At 37.8% G+C, this 21,831-nt stretch overlaps 1 protein-coding gene across 1 annotated transcript in view; it reads left to right on the top strand.

Annotated features, from left to right (window-relative positions):
- The window catches only part of Ido2 (indoleamine 2,3-dioxygenase 2), a 53,741-nt gene extending 41,255 nt beyond the window's left edge, over window positions 1-12,486 (top strand). The window contains exons 8-10 of the mRNA XM_076852477.1: window positions 3,993-4,044; window positions 10,777-10,925; window positions 12,131-12,486. Of these exons, the coding sequence (XP_076708592.1) occupies window positions 3,993-4,044; window positions 10,777-10,925; window positions 12,131-12,486 (557 nt within the window). The remainder of the gene's footprint in view (window positions 1-3,992; window positions 4,045-10,776; window positions 10,926-12,130) is intronic.
- The last annotated feature ends 9,345 nt before the right edge of the window (window positions 12,487-21,831 follow it).

Below are 21,831 nucleotides of genomic sequence, written 5' to 3'. Positions count from 1 at the left end.
ATCATTGTCACCATCACCAATATCATCATAATGTTGATAACGTAAAAATTTTGATGAGCTTCATGCAAATTGATCACAACCACATAGGTTTTCTTGAGATTCACATGAGTTTCAAAGGAGATATTTAACCAATATTTTATTTGTTTGTTTATTTATTTTCAATGCTGGGGACATACCCTGGAGACCAGTAGCTTAGTGGGTGTGAGGCAGGCACTCTACTACTGAGCTACATCCTCAGCCTCCTATTTTGTGCATTGCTGAACAACAACAGAAACATGGGAAGATATTTATCCAGGCACTGAATGTGCCTGGGAGTGCGATCTGAGCAGAAGCCTTAGACCACAGTGCCATTTTCCGACTCTGCTAGGAAGTCATTTGGAAGGGGTTTTAGGAAACATCCTTCTCAGCCAAAAGATACATATTGACCCAAGGCACTATGTTGGTAGAGGAAGAAATTATCTACTTGGGATCCCTTAGACAGTATTTGGAATAGTCCCCCCACCCAAATTGCTTAAAATTTATCCCAGAAAATCAACTGAGTGGTAACAACAACAAATACCAGATTTTGAATCAACTCTGAACTTACTAATAGCCTTATATACTATAAACCCTAAGTTGTTTTCTGGAAAAAAAAAGAACAAAATATTTAATGTATAAACAATATAGAATATATGTATTGTCCACAACCCAGTTGTGCTAAAGCAAATGGATAGAATAAAACAAGATACCCAGAAATGGCACGTGATACATAAGGTTTACTGAAAACTGCTTACAATGGTCTCAGACTGGATAGATAGCACCTCTGTCCTTCATGAGGCTTTGCCAAAAAAGTAGTATCTCTGTCTGTCAAGGCACTTTTTCTAGGGGTAGCTGGCTGGACTAGAGTACATCTTTCCACAGTGGTCTGTTCTGCACCAGTTCCTACAGGGACAGGGGTTAGGTTACATAAGCAGTGACATCCTTAGATTGCTCCATTCCATTTGTATGACCAGCATCCCAAGGAGCTTAGCGTACGTGCAAGAAAGTGGTTCCTGCAGATAATGCTAGTTTGCCCCAGTTCCCAGTGTATGAGAGAACAAGTCAGTGTTCTTCAAGATAGTGCTTATCTGGACATTCCAGTGTGGGCCTGCATTCATTTTCCCTTGACTTGGCCAGGTTCTTGGGAATGGAAAGCGGCATTTTGGGGACATGGTGTTTTGCTGGCTGCCTTTTTTCAAGGATGAAACAACATAAAATTGAATATATAGAATAATAGTAAAATAAAACTCTCATGCCCAGCTTTCAACTTAAAAAGTAGACTGTTACCTAAAACTTTGAAACCTTCTAAATGCTTCCTTTCAACTTCATTTCCCCAAAACATTTTTCCTGTTGTCAACATGTGGATTACTATATTAGTCGTTCTCTTTCACTTCTGTAAATTTTCGTTATGAAAGTATTTCATAACAGTACATTATTTTACATGCGTTTGAACCTTAAAAAATAAGAAGAAGAAGAATTAAGATGTATGTTTTGTTCCCGAATCCTGCCCATTTCACCAAGCGCCGACCTTGTAGGTCATATAGATTTAGTGCCTTGTCACTGTTACGTAGCAGGTTTTTGTACAACTAGACTATAATTTACTTATTTTTTCTGGGTTATTTCTCTTTTTTGTTTGTTTATTTTGTGTTTTTTATAATTTTTTTAGACTTTGATGGACCTTTATTTTATTCATTTATTTTTATGTGGTGCTGAGAATGGAACCCAATGCCTCACACATGCTAGGCAAGGGCTCTACCTCTGAGCCACAACCCCAGCTGCTGTGTTTGTTTTGCTATTAAAAGCAATGTCACTATAGTCCATGACTCCTGGTGTCTGTACTTAAGAGACTACCATCTCTAAGGTAGATGCCAAGGTGTTGAATTGCACAATAAGAAGGTATGTACATCTTCAGTTTTACTAACTAGCACCGAATTGCCCTCAAAGCAGTTCGATGCTAGTTAGTAAAACTGAAAGTTAGTAAAGGATGGAGCAATCTAAGGATGTCACTGCTTCTGTAATAATTGAAATCCTACCTCACTGGCATTTAATATTGTTAGTTCTATTCATTTACTAATTCATTTCACTCATTTATTCAGTTATCTATTTGGTTATTGCCAATCAGATAGATATGAAATGGTGTTTCTTCATGTTTGTATTGAAATTTCTCTCATATCTGGTAAGTTCACAACTCTGTTTCTGTCTCTGTCTTATATCTGTGTGTGTGTGTGTGTGTGTGTGTGTGTGCGTGCGCGCGCGCGCGCAGGTACACATTCATACGGGCATAGGCTCACCATTCATATCCATTCTGTAGGATGTGTGTCTTTCCTCACTTTCATATTGAACTTCACCTTTTACTTACTGTTTTTTTCTTTTTTTTGTACACTCTGCTGATTTTTTTAGTTACATGTGCTACAGATGTTGTGATTTTATAAGCAGAATGTCTTACAAAGTTATATATCGTGTGACCTGACATATTCCACAAAGAACTCTATTCTCTTTAATGCATTTCTTCTCTTAGATATTGAATTTTCTTGTCCATGGGTCCAGTATATAAAGATTATCCTTTCATGTCCTAGTTTTTCTTTAATTTCTTTCAAAGTAAGGGACAGTCCTGAATGGAAATATTGACCTTTTTTAGTTCTACTCTTTAAAAGAGTTATTTTTAATATTTTGCTATTAAGCATAGCACTTTTTGTAGGTGTCTTTTTATCAGTTTAAGAATGTAAGTAAGAAACATAGAAATTCCAAATTAACTGAATTATTTGGTTGTTTTAATCATGAATGAATTTTTTAAAAAATCTATTACAATTACTTTAAAAATATTATACATATATTGAAATAATCATTTGACTGCTTTCATATGTTAATTTAGGTAAAATATTAAATTACTTCCAGTCATTTCTGCTTCAGCACAAAGTACTTAGTCATTTGGGTGGGGACAGAGTGCCAAAGGGGGAAAAACCAAGAAGTATGACTAAGGAAAAAAACCAACACTTGGTCATTGTCAGACATGAGAGGTGAGAATGTGACATCATCAAGGAACATTTGAACACTCTGAGACGAAAGTAAGAGACTAAAAGTATGAGCTACCTGAGTCCATGATGGTTCATAGAAAATAAAGACGGGAAAGACATGGAGGATCACAGACTATGAATGACGGTACAAAAGGGAAACCGATGGTTGGGAAATGTTATTTGGCCTCATTTCATAGATTTTTCTTTTTCTCTTAAGAAACAAAAGAACCTAGATAGAGATTTGGATAAGATGAACATGTAGGAGACCACAGAATTCAGAGGGGCGCCATATATATCCTGTGACCTGACATATTGTGAAGAGGGGAGAGAATGGCTCTCCAAAGCTGATGAAAGAAATTTAGTAAAAAGAAGAGAACATACTTCTTTACATACAAGTGAACAAACTAGTAGGATCAGTTTTCCCCAAGCATCAATATAGATTCAGCAATGGATGTACCCATTAACAAATGCAATTTAGATCTAAATGAATTTGTATCTGACTTGTTGTGACAATCCTGGACAATGGGTACTCCCTGCTTGTGTCCTTTGTTGAGTACACAGACCCTCACCTGAGCATGGATGGATTTGGCTTCCCTCTCTTGTGGAAACCTTGAGTGGGGTAACTCTCTGCTTTTCTTCCCTCCCATTCCCACCTTCTCTCACATATCATGTCTCTTTAAAATATTAATTTTGAAGATGGCCTTGTTGTGATTAAGTAAAAAAGAGCAGTTCCATAAATAGAAAAGGCCAGCATATGGAATCATTTAAAAGTTCTGTAAGGGCCAATGAGGGGGACCACAGAAGAGAACATTCCATCTGCCTCTTGTTGCTACTTCCATTCTGGTCTCGGTGCAGATCAGAGAGAGGATGCAGCCCCAGGAGAGCAGCAGGGCCCATGCACATGTAACCAATTGTTTTCTTTTGCCTGTAGTAAAGTTCATATTCTGATTGCTTTTCCAGATTATGTAGATCCAGATATATTTTATGCAGTCATCCGGATCTTTCTCTCTGGGTAAGCATAGTTCAGTTGTTTCTCTGCATGAGGCCTCTGTAGCATTTTCCAAATTTATGAGAAGAGAAACAAACAGAACCTTCCTAAAGTAAGAAACATACCAAGTGACCCTTGCTACCAAAATAATCATCTGGATCCACTCTTGAATCAAGGAAGTGGGGCACCATCTGCAAATGATATAAAAGGCTGACTACTTAAGTTAGAGTCTTTAGGTCTTCATATTAGATCCCTTTATATTCGCTTTTCCTAGACTCCCACTTTGATGACAGGGTTCAATATTTCACCCACATAACTCTAACACTTATGTCCATTCTCTTCCCTTGTTATTGAAGCAAGTGGAAATAGATAACAGTATAGAAATGTTCTTCCAAAGTCCCTAGAAGAGATACTTTGTATGGTTTGATGTCTGCACACCTTTGAAATTTCTTTATATTGCAACCTAATCAACAAGATGAGGGTATTAGAAGGTAGAGTCTCTGGAAGGAGAGTAGGACATCAGAGCTATGCTCTTGTGAAAGGCACTAAAGCACTTTGAAAAGGTTTGGGGAGGGCTAGGGATGTAGCCTGGTGGTAGAGCACTTACTTAGTACCCATGAGGCCCTGGGTTTATTCCTTGGCACTGAAAAAATAAAAACAACAAACAAACAAACAAACAAAAAAACCCACTAGGCCCTTTTTACCCTTCCACATTTTCCACTCTGTGAGAACACAGCATTCAAGGAGTCATCTGGAAGCAAGAGACTAGGTCTTCAGCAGCCTGATCCTGTGAGTGCCTTTATCTATGACTTCACAGGCTCTACAACTATGAGAAATAAATAAATTTCTATTATTTACAAATTATCCAGTGAAAAATATTTTGTTATAGCAGCAGGTGTAGACTAAGACATTGCTTGTTTTAATCAGATTGCCTTCCTATTCACATTGACAATTGTGTGTGTGTGTATGTGTGTGTGTGTGTGTGTGTGTGTGTGTGTTTAATGTTTAAATGGTGAAAAGCAAGGTTTCTAGAGTAACTTTAGAGAAATGAGTATGTGACTAAGTGAGGAAATGAAACAAATAGGTAGATTATTATGGTTTAGTTATTAAATGCTGCCTAGAGGCTGGTGTGCGCTATTGGGAGGCAGTGGAATCTCTTCCAGGTGGGGCTTAGAGGAAGGAAGAAGGTCAGTGTGTGCATGCCTTTGGAAGGGATATTGGGACCCTGGAAGCTCCTGGCTGTCATGAGGTGAGCAGCCTTGCTCCACCACACTGTCCCTGTCTCTGTATAGTCCTTAAGTGATAGGATCATGTGACCATGGACTGAAACTTCTGAAATTCTGAGCTAAAATAAAATTTTCTTTCTTGTATAATGATCATCTCTGGCATTTTTTTTCTCTTAAAGAAAACAAACTAACACAGGAGGGAAGTGTATGTAAAAAGAGTTGAGAGCATAGCTGAGAAATTAGGCTTTCTTTGTATACCTTTGGTAGGATTAGACATGAAAAAAAAAGATCCATTTATTTTTTAACAAAACTTTATGGAACCCTAGAGAAAGCTTACACTACATACAGAAATAGACCGGGATTTAGGAAACATTTATTCCAGGAAAATCTCTTTGTGCTTCACTTTGCTTTCTAAATCTGTATTCATTTTTCATTTGTCACATAACAAATTACCACAGATTTAGCAGCTTTAAACAATGTGCTTTTATCATCTTACAGTTCTGTAGATCTGAAGTCCAGACAAGCTCAGTTGGGTTTTCTGTCTAGAATCTCAAGAGACTGAAGTCAGAGTATCTGCTGGGCTGCCCTTTAGCTGAGGTTCTGAGTGAAGATTGGCTTCCAAACTCACTGAGGTTGCTGCAAGAATGCAGTATTTTTGGAGTCCTAGAACTGAAAACTGTTTTCCGGCAGACAGCTGGGCAGGAGTTTCTCTCCGTTTCTAGGGCCTGCTGATCCCTGAAGTGGCTCCCTCCACCTCAGGAACACCACCTCTAACCCTTCTCTTCTGCAAGTTTCCCTGACTCCTTTTTCTGCCATTACACAGAGGAAACTGTGCACTTAAATGTGTGTGATTAGATTCAGTTCACCCAGATAATGCAGGATAACTTGCTGTATTGAAGCTAATTAATCAGTAACCTTAATTACATCTGCAAAGTCTCTTCTGCCTTAACATATAATACACCACATTGACAAGATATCTCTTTTTTTTTCCTGTTTCTTTCTTTCTTTCTTTATTTGTTCTAATTTGTTTTACATGACAGCAGAATGCATTTCAATTCATAATACACATATAGAGTACAATTTTTCATTTCTCTGGTTTACACAAAGTAGAATCACACCATTTGTGTCTTCATATATGTACTTAGTGTAATGATGTACATCTCATTCCACCATCTTTCCTACCCTTAAATCCCCTCCCTTCCTCTCCATCCTCTTTGCCCTATCTAAAGTTCCTCCATTCCTCCCATGCATCTCTTAATATTAACAGTTCTAGAAATGAGAGTGGAAATTTTGGAGAATTCTTTTTAGAATTCCATGCACCACAGCATCTTTCAAGTGAATAAATAAGTTCTACATCTTTATGTCAGAGACATCAGATAAAAATGAACCACATCCTCTGAAATCTTCATGATTAGATGAGCACCAGAGAGTGACTATGTTTTCATTAAAATAAGTTCTGGGTCAGCAGCACATTTTAACTGTAATCTACATAAATGCCTCCCCATCAATTTCTAATCCTCAAAATATTTCCCATGTAACTATGTGGCCAGTACTAAATTGTAAAGCTATAGTATGTATAGATGGCCAAAACATCTGAACTGTTGAGAATTCCCAAGAGGGTTGTCTTGGAAAATGCAAATTTATTCTTTTGTACTTGATTTGTCCTATGTTTGGTTTATTATTTTTTGTTTATTTCTTTAAAAAATTTTTTTATTTAGGAAAGTTGAGGGATTTCATCTGTAAATGAGAATATTCCCTTCAGTTCCCACTCACATTAAATTTCTCAGGGAATTTAGATGCCTCTATGGAAAAGATGTAATATCAAGTCTTGTTGTTTAAACTTCCTATTTTCTTGGGGTTGTTAGAAATACGCTACAATACTCTTGGGCCCAAGAGTACATGGGATGGATACTCAGGCTGCTCAGAGAAATCCAATTTCTCTTTCTCGAACTGAACTTACTCTAGCTAGAGAACATCAATTTTATCTTTTCTTTTTTTGATCCTCCAAACTGGGGTTTCTTTAGTTCTTCAATATGGCTTCAATATATTGTTTCCACCTTGGGACACTATAAAGATAATTTGAAATATCTGATAATTCTTTTAAGCTGGCTGGATCCTTTCAAGAAATGCATTTGGGTTTGCATATTCTGGATATTAGATACAGATACATAGAATGCTACTTTTTCATTCATTCATTCACTGGATATTTAATGATGAGTGCTTACCACATACCAGGTACAGTTGTATGTGCTGAGAGCAGAGCAGTGAAGCAAAACAACATCTTGGTTCTTGTTTGAAGGAGGGAGAACAGATAATAAATAAATAAACATGGAAAACAAGTGGGCCTTCTAAAAGCAAGGATCCTATAATGTGTGTTGCAACAATAGGCAATGTAGGGAAATAATAACCAGAATATAAGGTATTCGGGAAAGAGTGTTAGGTGTGGTGGCTGAAATGTCTTATTTGCTAATTGTCATCCAGGAATGCCACATCACAAGTGGCATTTGAGCATTTGAGCAAACACTTGAAGGAAGTAAGAGAGTGATCCACCCAGATTCCTGTTCTAAGCAAAAGGAACGGCAATTGCAATGACCCGGATGTAGGGTCATTGTCATTGCCTTTTTTGTCACGATGGGAGAACTGCAGGGCTGGAACGCACAGGGAGAATGAGAAAGATTCATATGGGATGTGAGGGCATGTTGGCTCTTCCTCTCTCAGTGAGGTGAGCAGTTTTGAGAGTAATGGCATGATCTGTCTTTGGTTTCGGATCATCATTCTAGCTGCTGAGTGGAAAATAGACTATTTGAAAACAAGGAAAGTGTTTGAGAAACCATCATTAGGATTCAGTGTGGTAGCCTGGACTAGGGTGGCAATAGTGAAGGTGTTGAGAAATGGCCAGAATCTGTGTGTATATTGATGCTAAGGTTAACAGAATTTGCTGTTTGGATTACACAAGGAATTGAAGAGAAGTACACCAGTTCTACAGTGATTGTAAGGTTTCTTGGCCTAACCCACTGAAAAAAAAATTCATTCTGTTATCTCTTCTGCTGGGAAGACTGTAGGAGGAACAGGTTTGGGAAGCAGGGAGGGGTCCTGGGAGGTTACTTCAAGGGCATGTTCATCCTGTGGATATCTCAAGTGGGGAGACATAGGATTCTGAAGTATGGGGTGGCGTCCAGGTATAAGTTTAAATTTTTAAATAGTTAAAGTTGGTTTTGTTAAGAGACTAGTTAAGATCACTTGTAAAATAAAGAGTACTGAGAAGTCCAAGGAATGACCTCTCCAACATTTTTAGAAGTGTTCCAAGATAGGGAGGAAATAATAAAAGAGATTGAGATGATCATAGGCCATCATCCAAATTACAGAAAAATCTGATCAAGTCTGCAGGTGTGTAATGGTTCTGATTATCATCCAGAGGTGGTCATGTGTTCTACGTTTCTTCACCACAGAATACTTATCATTCAGCAATTTTAATAGATCAGGGTCCTGACATTGGACAAATCACAAAACCTCTCTGGATCTCATTTAATTCTTCTGTTATAGGAAGTAGATACAAATTGGGGTACCTGAGGTTAAGAAATATTTGTACAGTTACCAAATAATGAAAAGGGAATTAGGAGGTTGTAGCTCAGCAGTAGAGTGCTTGCCTCATACACGTGAGGCACTGGGTTCGATCCTCAGCACCACATAAAAATAAACAAAATAAATAAAGATATTGTGTCCATCTTTAAAAAAAAGAAAAAAGAAAAGGAAATTAGGAATTCCACCTCTTTCTGAATAATATGATAAAAATACTAATGTTTATCTAATGCTTCAATGTATTCCAGGTACTAGGCAAATGTTATTTTGGTTAGTTCTCACAATGATCCAATGAGGTAGATAACTGATATTACTCTCATGAGGAAACAACATCTAAGAAAGTTTAACTGAGTCCAAACTCACAGTTAATAAGCAGAAAAGTTGAGATTAAAATCTCTATCTGCCTAGATCAGAGGCCTTGCTCCTAACAGCTGCAGCTTGTCATCATCCCACAGTGGGAATCTTTCCTTCCCTCTTCCCATGTGTCCTGCTCTGCTTTCTGTACTTGATCTCTTTCCAGAGTGATAGCATCCTAAACTGCAAGGGCTACTGTGCTGTTCACCCAGTGAAAACCACAGGACAGCCAGGCCCAAAGAAAACAACCCAGCCCCTTCTAGCCTTTCTAGCCTCAGGGCAGTATTTGAGGAAGCTCACACACAGCTAGCAGAAGAGTCTATGGCTTTTGTATGTGTCTAGCATCCCTTCTCTGTTGACTTATAAGTACAGGAAGAACAGGGAACATCGATGTGTATCTGTTATGTAATATGTCATGACAGGGAAGGTAGCTTGATCCCAGCCACAAGAGGTAAAGATTCTTTTCCTGAGTAGAAGTAGAATCTACAAAATGGTGTTCTGAGGGAATAATAAAATAGGTAATTGCAAGTTTGGAGCTCAAGATCTGGTTTCATTGTTTTTAACAATATGACCTTGGGGACTTAACTTCCTTGAGTCTTTGTTTCTTTATCTCTAAATGGAGGTTAAAAAAATCTGCCCTGATCTACTGGCAAGAGGTGAAGTGAGAACATGAATATGAAGCTGCTTTATAAACCGTAGAGCACCATAGGTGCGGATGTAGTGAGCTCCCATGGCTATTGTCCTGTCTCACTGCGGAGTCACCAGGGGCACTGGTCACTGGTCAAAACTGTAAACAGTCAGACACAGAAAAGTGAGTAAAGGAGGTGGCAGCAGAAAGAGGAGGCTCAGGAAAGACAACAGGGGTGGGGAGGAGAGCCCACTTGATCTGAGTGTGACTATGAGCCCAAGCACCAGTCCTTCTCCATGCTGTGCCATTGGCCCTCTGGTAAGCCCCAGGGTTGTGTAATGTTCTCTTTGTGGCTGCCCATATTCCCAGAGCCTGCTGTCAACAGAGCATTTGGTAAATGCAATTCTCCTAAAAGCAGGTCATATTTAGGACTGCTAGTTTAATGAGACAACTGTTACAGTTATTGTTTCCGGGGAGAGAAATCAATAATGTTTATGTGTGAGTGTGTGTGTGTGTGTGTGTGTGTGTGTGTGTGTGTGTTGTGTGTGTGTGTATTTGCGTGCATTTGTGAAGTTGTACTTTTTTAATTACAAGCATCAGATCATCAAGGTTCAGATTAGGAGAGGAAGTGTTCTCCAGAGCTCCCAGATTTTTCTGTTGATTAGTATGGAAGCCATCATGACGACTGAACTTTTTGAATAAGTGTCATGCAACCAATGCCAAAGAATCCTCGCTAAGCAGCCTTTGCTTCTTGGAAAGAATCCTTTAAATGGGGAAGAGAAGGGCTGCAATTCCTTGGCGAGTTATGAAGCTGAGGTTGATGATGCATCAGAACATATCCTGCAAAGACTCCCTATCCCTTGTCCCCAAACCACCATTCTATATTCACTTTCTCACTCACTCTCCATATGGAAAAATACATTCCTCACTCCTGTTACCCACTTCTCCCTGATTTTTACTTCTGCTTAGATGGAAAGATAACCCAGCAATGCCCATGGGGCTAATGTATGAAGGAATCTCCAAAGAACCCTTGAAATACTCTGGAGGGAGTGCAGCTCAGAGCTCAGTACTTCATGCCTTTGATGAGTTCCTGGGCATTCATCACAGCGAGGAAAGTGGTAAGTCAGGCGTTTTCTTTTCTTTTTCCAAGGGGAGGGTGAACAAAGAGGTGTTTTTACCAATTGATAAAACCAAATCTAAGTGAGAATGTCAGGCAGTCTGTACTGCCCTAAATTAGTTAGGACACTGTGTGCCTGCCACATGTTATGGTGTCAAGTCAATTGACTCCAGATCTTAGCAGGATCTTGGCTTTCCTTTTGCAAATCTTAAAACATTGCCATAATTCCAGCTGTTCTCTGTAATTTTTATTTGGATCCTTAGGCGTGTAGCTTCCTTTTTCTAAAATGGGGAAATCTGGAGTTTGAAGGTACGACATGTGGCTGAGTCTGGAGCCAGATGGAAATGGGTCTGAAGTTCTCCACTGCAGTCCTTCCCCATGAAATGGTACAAGTTCCAGCCAAATCCATTTGGCCCAGAAGAGGGGGGTCTGTCATTTTGGAAGCTTGAAATTGCTCATTTCCTTTCTTGCCAGCACCGAGCTATGTGCTTAACAGCTGCAAAAAGGCACTTCGTACTCTAAAGTTTTCAAGTTGGATTAGAAAAAAAATGAGCAAAATTCAGTGTCAGAATCATCTCTATGACAAAAGTCAATTCTGTGGAACTATGAAAAATTTTCATGAATTTTTGCATCGATGATGTTAATACCTGTTATACTACACATAATATTAAACACATAATGAACTTGCCATACGTATCTGTTGATTTGATTTTTAACCAACTTGGCTTCAAGATTCTATTAGTAACACAGTTGCTCATTCTTTGTGTTTGGGCCCTTATAAACATTTTAACTTTTATCGTTCTTAGGACTCCATCCAAAAAAAAAAAAAAGCACTTAGGAAACAAAATTTATGAGAGTATTTAGCAAGTTAGTTTAAGGTTTGTATCCTACATTTATGGATATCCCTCATAGAAGCTGGCAACTACATACTTGGTTTCTATTTGTTATATGATAAATATTTATACATTGGTTGACTGATCTAGTTCCAATTCAGCTATCTGCAATGCACTTGCTTCCTTTCCTCTATCTCCTGTCAACAGTCAGAAATTCACATTTGAATATATGACATCTACAAGCAAAAAAGCCAGCAAGTAGATTGCGTTAGGACACCATCCACAGTCTTTGGTGCCTTCTTATCTGGAAAAGCAGCCAAGCTTTCCTAAAATTCCACATGGTGCTAAGATCGTTCTGGGTTGTTTCTTTCAGCTGACTTTCTGTACAGAATGAGGGACTACATGCCTCCTTCCCATAAGGCCTTCATAGAAGAAATCCACTCAGCTCCCTCACTGAGGGACTTCATTCTATCCTCTGGCCATGGTCACTGTCTGACAGCCTATAACCAGTGTCTGGAGGCCCTGGCAGAACTGCGCAGTTATCATATCACCATGGTGACCAGATATCTCGTCACAGCTGCAGCCAGAGCAAGGAGCAGGAGGCTAGACCATCTCCCAGGGCCACCTCAGGCTTTAGAAGACAGGGGCACTGGAGGAACTGCAGTTCTGAGCTTCCTGAAGAACGTCAGGGATAAGACCTTAGAGGCAACCCTCCACCCAAGTGGTTAAGAGACCACCTTCTCCCCAGTGGGGAGACCCCATTGGAGGGTAAGTGGACCTGGACAATGAAGGTCAGGGTTCTGCCTGAAATCATACAGCACCATTTATATCTCTCCTCTACAGTATGCCATATTCTCCTTTGCTGAGAACTGTTGTCCTCACAGAGGAGAGTTTGTATATACGGCCAGAAATATTCCTGCCCTACCTGATCACTGCCTAACAGCAAACAGCTGTGGATGCTTTCCCCTCAGAACTCCACAGAGAAGAAGATATGCCCTATTCTGTTTGCCAAGTAATAGAAAAATAATATAATTTTCAAAAACTAAATGAAATTGCTCATGGATACATCTCCTTGTTGATTTCTTTAAAGAAAAAATTCACCTCATTTATTAAGTTACTACCAAGCTCTGATTCAGGGATTAGAACAGGGATTTCTGTGACCTCAGGGAAGTCTCCTTGCATGTATTGAATTTGCGGTCTCCCTGCATGTATTGAATTTGGTATCAGGAGTTTAGGAATGCTCAAGTGGAGACGTATAGGAAGAGGATGTTGATAATAAAGACGTGGTTGTCATGCATGTGAAAAACAGCAGCTAATGATATGAGATTCCCTGATGCATGGTACATAGATTTGCAAATTCTATTTTAGTTTTCTCCTCTGTTTTTAGAAGAATGTTTCTTGTTTTCTCCTTAGACTAAAAATCTGTACTTATAAAATGAAATAATTGACCTTTGGAAAGCAAATGAGCCAAATAGAAATAAATAGTAAAACAACATATTCAGTGTGCAAATAAGTGTAACTTTTTACTATATTAGTTTCTATCTCAAAATCCCTTTCTGCCTGACAGAAGGTAGTCAGAAAATTTTAATCTTGCCAAATGAAAGTAAATTCCATTAACTTTGTTCCTGCCCCCAATTTGTACTCACAAACACACCTGGGATGTTATCTAAATACCCAGGGGGTCTCTGCTGTTCTGGAGTCAGGGAGTAGCTCCTGATCATTGAGCATCCTCTGTCTGAGTTAGTGCCTGGCAAGAAGTTGCTTCCCCATATGGACACACGTCAAGTGTAAATGGCAGCATATCTCATCTTGTCTAAAAGGCCTTTGGGATTAGCCCTCAAAGTCCTATCATGGCACTGGGAAAGCATTCAACTCCTTCCCACATTTCCTAGAGATATTTAGAGACTATAACTGCTCAGGATTGCTGCCCAACACTCAAAGCAACATTCTCCACTCTCCAGTACCTTGGAGGAACACAAGTTGGGGACTCTTGTCAACTCTGGGGCCTTTGATAAGAAGACATGAATCGTGTCTTCCACCAGGGCACCATGGGGCTTAGTTGTAAGTGATGAAGAAAAGGATAATATGACCCCTAAACAAGCAACATGGTGAACACATTCAGGACTTTCCTTGGTCTCACTCAGTTACATTTGGTGAGTACACAGATCTCTGACTGAGAACTTAAGAAGCAATGCCACAGCCTCTTCAGGTTTTTTATATAGATCTCTTCTAAACAGGGCCCGGTCTTGTCCTTCAGAGTGACAGGATTAAAAAAAATGATCTTTTTTCTTTTTGGGTACCTGGGATTGAACTCAGGGGTACTTGGCCACTGAGCCACAACCCCAGCCCTATTTTGTATTTTATTTAGAGACAGAGTTTCAATGAGTTGCTTAGTGCCTGGCTTTTTTGCTGAGGCTAACTTTGAATTTATGATCCTCCTGCCTCAGCCTCCTGAGCTGCTGGGATTACAGTCATGAGCCACCACGTGCAAAGAATGATCTTAACTGGTTCACTTTAAATACATCCAAGTTCACTCAAAGAGACCCCAAAGCTTGACACATAATTTTCAATAATGTCAAATATGTGGAAAAGTGGATAAATTGAATGGGGAGGGAAAAGGAATATTCAAAGCTTTGTCTTTCAAAGTCTTCAGAATAGGTTTTGTTTGTTTGGGATTAAGCCTTATGAAGAAGGATGGAACAAATATAAACAAGTCTTTATTTTATTTGCTGATGAACAATAATGAATCCAATAACTTTGTTCATGTTTCAGGAGATGATTTTTGGAGGCAGAGCTCAATTGTCAATTTTATGGTACAATGAAGGGCATAAAACTTCCAGCACAGAAGTGAACCCACTTTTCTCAAGATTTCCAGGAACAAAATATGTGACCATTAGAGAACAACACCTCCAACAACAAAAAACATGAACTAATAGTAGAAATAATTTATTTTTATCATTATTATTAATATGATTATGATGGAGAAGAAGAAGAGGAGGAGGAGGATGAGGAGGAGGAGGAGGAGGAGGAGGAGGAGGAGAAAGAAGAAGGAGGGAGAAGGGAAGGGGGAGGGGGAGGGATGCAAGCATGAGGAAATGGTAGTGTGTGAGTCAAGCTCCAGTATGTCTAGTGTAGATTTTTATGTACCATAAAATCTGTTTACCTTGCTTAACATTTCTAAATCAGAGCAATCAAATATGTAAATTAGTTTAATAGCTACCTTGCACTGTTTTTGTGAAAAATAAAGCTATTATGCATTTGTAAGGTAGCACCCTGAGTAATAAATGGTAGTGCTGTGATGATGGTGTATGCTCCCTGAATCCCTTGTTGATCCAAAAAAATAAATAAATAAAACAAGTCTAGGAAATAAACAGTGAATGGAGTAGGAGGCCCATGTTCTTCTCCCTGCCAGTTCCAAGGAGAATGCAGAGCAATCAAGAAGTGCTGCAGAAACCATTTTCTCAGATAAAAGTCGGTTGCTTTCCAGTTGCTCTATGGCTCAGGATTCAAGCAGCAGGGATACTGCTTTTCAGTGGGACAGGTGAAAGATGGAATTCAATGAAATTTAATATTGGACAATCAGAGTCTCTTAGATACTCAGAAATCCAGGTTCATTGAACAAAGAATAAGAAGCTGTGTAATGGAACGCAGTCAATTGCAGCAGCAGCAGAAGTTCTAGCTTATCAGAAGAGAGGTATAGGATGAAGAAAGAAACACAACAGACACATTTGGTGTGGAAAACCTGAACTTAGGGGATCTGGAAGTACACAGCAAACTGGTGTTTAAAAAGTTGTTCTGTGTTTCCCAACTGGTGATTGGAGAGCTTAGATGGCAGCCATCTTCAGAAGGCCATGCTGCCCCAGAGTGAGTCCAGGAAAACATAGCAAATATTGTCACAGTGTTCTGGTAAGTCCCTACCCTGTGGCCTAGGGTGTACCTAGCAAAATGCCAGTGAAACAGGCCCAGAAGATTGTACCCAGGGAGATTCAAATCCGAAAAATGAAGAGGAGTCCAACTAGCTTCTTTTTTGAGTCTGGCAGTTTATATGACCAGCTAAAGAGAGTCGAGAAACCAAATAGGCAGGCATAATTATACTCGGAAGTCTAAGCCTTGGAATATTTGTGGGTGTTGGAGTATGAGACACCTGTGGAGGGTCTACCTGAGTAGAATTCTAAGGATACTCCTGAGATCCAGAATCACAGCAGATTGGCATCTACCCAGCTGTAGGGGTGTGTTGATATCTCTCCAGACCAGATACCACCCAACAACATTCTTGAGGTCTGATTAAAGTTAAACCCCAGCCACAGCCCACCCCCTCTCCCAGAACTCTGCAGCAGCCCCACGCTGGGAGTACATGGATGTGGTCTGTGCAGACCAAACTTCCAATGGTCAGTCCTTGCTTCCCATCCTGTTCTACCTTAAACTGGTGAGAAGGGAAGCTGAAAGCTACTTCATCCAGTTTCAGTTTTAGGCCATTCCAGCTGACCTAAATCCCTGCTTTACACACAAATTGGCTGACAGCTTGGTGAGTAACTCAAAAAGCAGGAAGGTTTTTAAAAAGTCCTAACTCTTGCTTTCTCTAAGAGGTACATAGCCCAAGAAGAAAGAGAGAAGGACAGTCGAGCTTAGAGTGCAAATATCCATCTTTGTTAATGGTTTTCACCTGTGGTGGAGGAAATTATTTCATTTTTCATTAAGAATTAATTAAAAATATTTTTTCCTCTTTTATTTGGTGTTCTTGCTGTGCTTATTGATTCATGGATGTACACATATACACTTTTCTTTCTTTTTTTCATTCTAAACATTTTTTACTATTGTTATTTTTCTTTGTCTTGCCTTTTGCGGGTTAGGGATTTTTTTTTTTGTTGTTGTTGTTTATTTTGGGTTTTGTTTTCATTTATTTCTTTTTCTCTCCTATATTCTGCCTTTATAGTCAAATTCTCTTGTTCTCTTTCTCTTTTTCTTTACCTACTTTGTTTATTTTTTCTCCTCCTTCTATATAGCCATCCATTGCTACATCTCTTTTGCTTTTTCTCTATTTATAGTTTGAATATTCTAAAATTTTATTTTCCTTCCTATCAATTTTTTTTTCTCTTAAATGAATTGATTTTTACCATCTTTCAGAACTATTTGGCTTATATGTCCCCTTCCCCCACCATTTAGGTTGTTCCATTTGTAAGTACTACAGATGGCATAGTTGACACTTAATACTAAATTTAATGCCAGACCTCATTCATGGCTACCAGTTATTTTTGCTATTGTCAGTTGCTGACCCCACCATTCTTGTCTTTGTAGTAGTGAATATTACAGGTGTCATAGTGCACACTAGATATGTACTTTATATTGTTTGCTTTTGTGGTTGCTATTATTTATTTCTGCCTTTGTGAGGCACTGGGAATCTGCTGGTAAACTACAAGTTCATAGGGTAGATATACTGCTGCTGAGCTAGACCCAACCAAGGGACAGTGTAGTGAGCACCCTGCTTTACACATAATTTAGCTACGTTCAAATATCAGTGATACTTAAATGCAAAGAATAGGAGAGACAAAACCTTCAAACTAATGACAGGCCCTAAATAGGAATGGCTGGGGCAGAGGAGGGGTGTCAGGTCCAACTCATGGACATTCACTCCCATAAAAAATCCCAATTAACATAAAGTCAATGGATATCACACCCATGAAGTGTCTCAGTCTAGACCACTCTCATACCCCTTTAAAACACACAGAGTTGTTAAGAAGAACATCACAGATATTACCTCACATGCCTTTCTATACACAGCATAATTTCCAAGTCTTTTGAAACCTGCAGAGAAAGTGGAATCCTCAAGCTCTGACATAATATACACTGATTCAAAATATGCTAATCACCACCAAAGAAATGGCAGGGAAAATACTACAAAACCAATTTAGAAATGTATTAAAAAATTTACAACTTGATATGTCAGAATTTTCTGGCAAGAAAAGTCTGTTCCCTAAAAAGGCCCACCCATAAGAGTAGAAGAGAACTATATCACAACAAATGCATAAAACACAGTACAGGAATATAAGAAATATGAAAAAATTAAGGTAACATGATACTTCCTGAAGTTCATAATTCATCAACAACTGGCTCCAAAGATACTAAAGTGAATAAAATACCAGATAAAGCATTCAGAAGGAAAGTTAGAAAAATGATCAATGAATTTCAAGAGACATAGAAAAGCAACTGGATGAATTATGGAAGTCAGGAGAGGACATAATTAGAAATTCATAAAGAGACAGAGAAATTGAAAAAGAACCAAATGGAAATCTTGGAAGTGAAAGATACAATAAATGAAATAAAATGTTCAATTGCAAAAAGGAAGAGTTTGAGCAAAAATTAATCAGAAGAGACACAGATTACTTAATATTGGTAAAGGAACAGTCCAACAAGAACATTTCATGATAAGAAATGTTTATGTCCCAAATATTGTTGCACCTAACTCCAAAAAACATAAAATACTTAAAACTCAGATAGACTCCAATATAATAATACTGAGCAATTTAACTCAACTCTTCTACCAATAGATCAGTGATTGAGATATAAATTCAGTAAAGACTTTCCAGATCTAAAAATGTTACAAATGAAATAGATCTAACAGAAATATGTAGCATATTTCATCTAATAAAGACCAAATTTACTTTCTTCTTGGGCTCATGCAAACTTCTCCAAAGTAGATCATATTTTAGGCCACAAAGCAACTCTTAGCAAAGACAAAACATTGATATAATTTCTTGCATATTAGCGATCACAATGAAATGAAATTAGAAATCAACACCACAAGAAACTATAGTACATAAACACTTGGAGGCTGAAAACTTATGCTGTTGAATGATGAATGGATTATAGAAGAAATCAGGGGAGAAATTTAAAAATTTTTAGAACCAAATAAAAAAGGTGATATAACATTCCAGAACCCCTGGGACACTGTGAAGGTAGTTGTAAAAAGATAGTTTATAGCTACAAGTATTTACATGAGAAAATCAGAAATATACTAAGTAAACAACTTACTGATGTAACTCAAGGCTTTTGAAGAACCAGACAAACACAAGTAATGAATATGCTCAGAAGGAAATTAGGAAAACAGTCTTATTCACACTAGCCTTAAAAAAAGTAAAATACCTAGGAATAAATCTAACCAAGGAGGTAAAAATATCTATAATGAAAACCATAGAATACTGAAAGAAGAAATTGAAGAAGACACAAAAAATGGAAACAACTCTCATATTCATAGACAGGTGGAATTAATATTGCCAAAATGGCTATATTATCAAAAGCAATATACAATTCAATGCAAATTCCATTAAAATATCAATGACATTCTACAGAGAATTAGGGGGAAAAACCCAAACAGTCTTAAAGTTCTTCTGGAAGAATAAAGGACCCCAAATATCTAAAGCAATTCTAAGCCAAAAAATCAATGCTGAAGGCATCACAATATCTGACTACAAATTACACTGAAGAGCTATAGTAACAAAAACTGCATGGTACTGGCATAAAATGAGACACATAAACCGATGGAACAGAAGAGAAGACACAGAAACAAATCCACACAGATATAGTCATCTGATATTTGGCAAAGGTGTTAGAAACATACACTGGAGAAAAGACAGCCTTTTAAAAAAAATCTTGCTGGAAAAACTTGTTATTCATATGCAGTAAAATAAGACTAGATTGTTATCTCTTATTCTGCAAAATAGTCAATTCAAAATTGATCAAAGACCAAGAAATTGGACCAGAAATTATAAAACTCCTTAAAGAAAATATAGGGTCAGGTCTCCAATATATAGGCTTAGGCAATGACTGTCTCAATAGGACCCCTAAAGCTCAGGAAATATCAAGAATTAATAAGTGGAACAGCATCAAATTAAAAAACTTCTTCACAGCAAAGGAAACAACTAAGAATGTGAAGAGAAAACCCACAGAATGGAAGAAAAATTTTGTAGTTACTCTTTTGCCAGAGAATTAATATCCAGAATATACAAAGAATTAAAAAAAACAACTTAGCACCAAAAAAAACCAATTAACAAATGGGCAAATTAACTAAACAAGCACTTCTTAAAAGACAAAATAACAAATATCAACAAATATATGAAATAATGTTCACCATTGTTAGCAATTAGGGAAATGCCAATCAAAACTACATTGAGATTTTATCTTACTCCAGTCAGAATAGCAGCCATCAAGAATACAATAATGCTGGAGAGGAGGTGAAGAAAAATGAACACTTTTACACTGTTGGTTGGGATTATAAATTAGTATAACCATTATGATTCTTCAAAAGACTAGGAATGGAACCACCAAATGGCTCAGCTAAACCATACTTCTTGATATTTATCCTAAAGAATCAAAGTCATCATGTTATAGTGGTAGGTGCATACTTATGTTTATAGCAGCACAATTCACAATATAAAAACTATGGAACCTGGCTAGGTGTCCATCAATGGATGAGTGAATAAAGTGATTGCAGTATATATACACAATGGAGTTTTATTCAGTCATAAAAAATTATGTAATTTGTAGGAAAATGGGTGGATCTTGAGAATATTAGGGTAAATGAAGTAAGTCAATAGAAAGTCAAGGGTCATATATTTTCTTTCATATGTGGAAGTTAGAGAGGAAAAAGGAAAGAAACAATGTGTGTGTGTGTGTGTGTGTGTGTGTGTATGTGTGGTGGAGGATGTCATGAAAATTAAAGGAGTATCAGTACAATATAGGAAAGGGACTGGGGGAAAGAGGAAGGGAAACAAGGGGAAATACTAGGGAACATTGGTCAAATTATATTGTTACATCATGTGCATGTACAAATATGTAACAATTAATTCCACAAATATGCATAATTATAATGCACCAATAAAAATGTGGAAAAAAACCCTGGGGGGCACATGTGTAATTCATGTGTGTCTGTGCATATAGTTGTCAAGAAGTGGAATTATAACTGAGAACCAAGAGACTGCTGGTCTAGACCATGGTCAAATTCTAGACAGATACACTCTGATCTAGGATTAGAACGTTTTATCTCTGTGATAAACAAGAAGGATGCTGTCATAGGCTTATCTTATGAACTCATCCAGATGTAATCAAAACCAATTGTAGTGTCATGGCTTCTCAATAAGTGTAGAATGAATCCACACCCAGATTGAAAGAAATAGAGGGGTAGAGTATAAGTTCCTTCTTTCAGAAAATGGTTTTATTCAAGATACTAAATCTTTTTGCCAGGACCTCAGTGGAGGTGAACAAAATATGTGGTTTCTTTGTATCACAGGGAGTTTGCATCTATGATTACAATTAAAGGTTAGTCAACAACAGGATCAAACACTATCCTTCATGTTTTTGATGTGAGCAATATTCACCAAATTATGCTCGAATGTAGATACCTCCTTTGATGATCTTTTAAATTTATGAGATTCCTTAATTAGAGCATTGAATTAGGGTGTTCCAGAAATTGGAAACAACAATATATAGAGATAGATAGAGCCATTATATATGTATCTATACTATTGTATCATATGTATAAAAATGTATATTTAGATCTAACTATATATGTGCACACATCTGTCTCTTTCTCTGTATGTAATTGTTAAATTATATTGCCACATCATGAACAAATATGTGACGATAAATACTCAATTTATGAATAATTACAATGCATCAATAAAATATGGAAAAGAAAAGAGAGATTATGTTCAGGTGTGTCTATGAATATAGTTGTCTATATACATACATATATATGTGTGTGTGTATATATATATATATATATATATATATATATATATATAGAGAGAGAGAGAGAGAGAGAGAGAGAGAGAGAGAGAAGATAGCGGAGGCTGGAAGTTCAAATCTTGCAGGGTAGGTAGGCTGGCAAACTGGAGACCAGGGAAGAGCCAGAACTGCAGTTGGAGTCCACAGGACATCTGCTGGCAGAATTCTTAATCTTTTTTAATCTTTTTTTTTTTTTTTTTTTTTTCTCAGAGGGGTCAGTCTTAGTTCTATTAAGGCTTGAATAGAACTTTGAAGAGAACCCTCCCATATTTTGGAGGGCAATCTGCTTTACCT

This window comes from Callospermophilus lateralis, chromosome 4 (genome assembly GCF_048772815.1).
Source record: "Callospermophilus lateralis isolate mCalLat2 chromosome 4, mCalLat2.hap1, whole genome shotgun sequence".
In the NCBI taxonomy this organism is placed as follows: domain Eukaryota; kingdom Metazoa; phylum Chordata; class Mammalia; order Rodentia; family Sciuridae; genus Callospermophilus; species Callospermophilus lateralis.
Note: the sequence above shows the minus strand (reverse complement) of the source record. Positions and strands in the feature narration are given on the sequence as shown.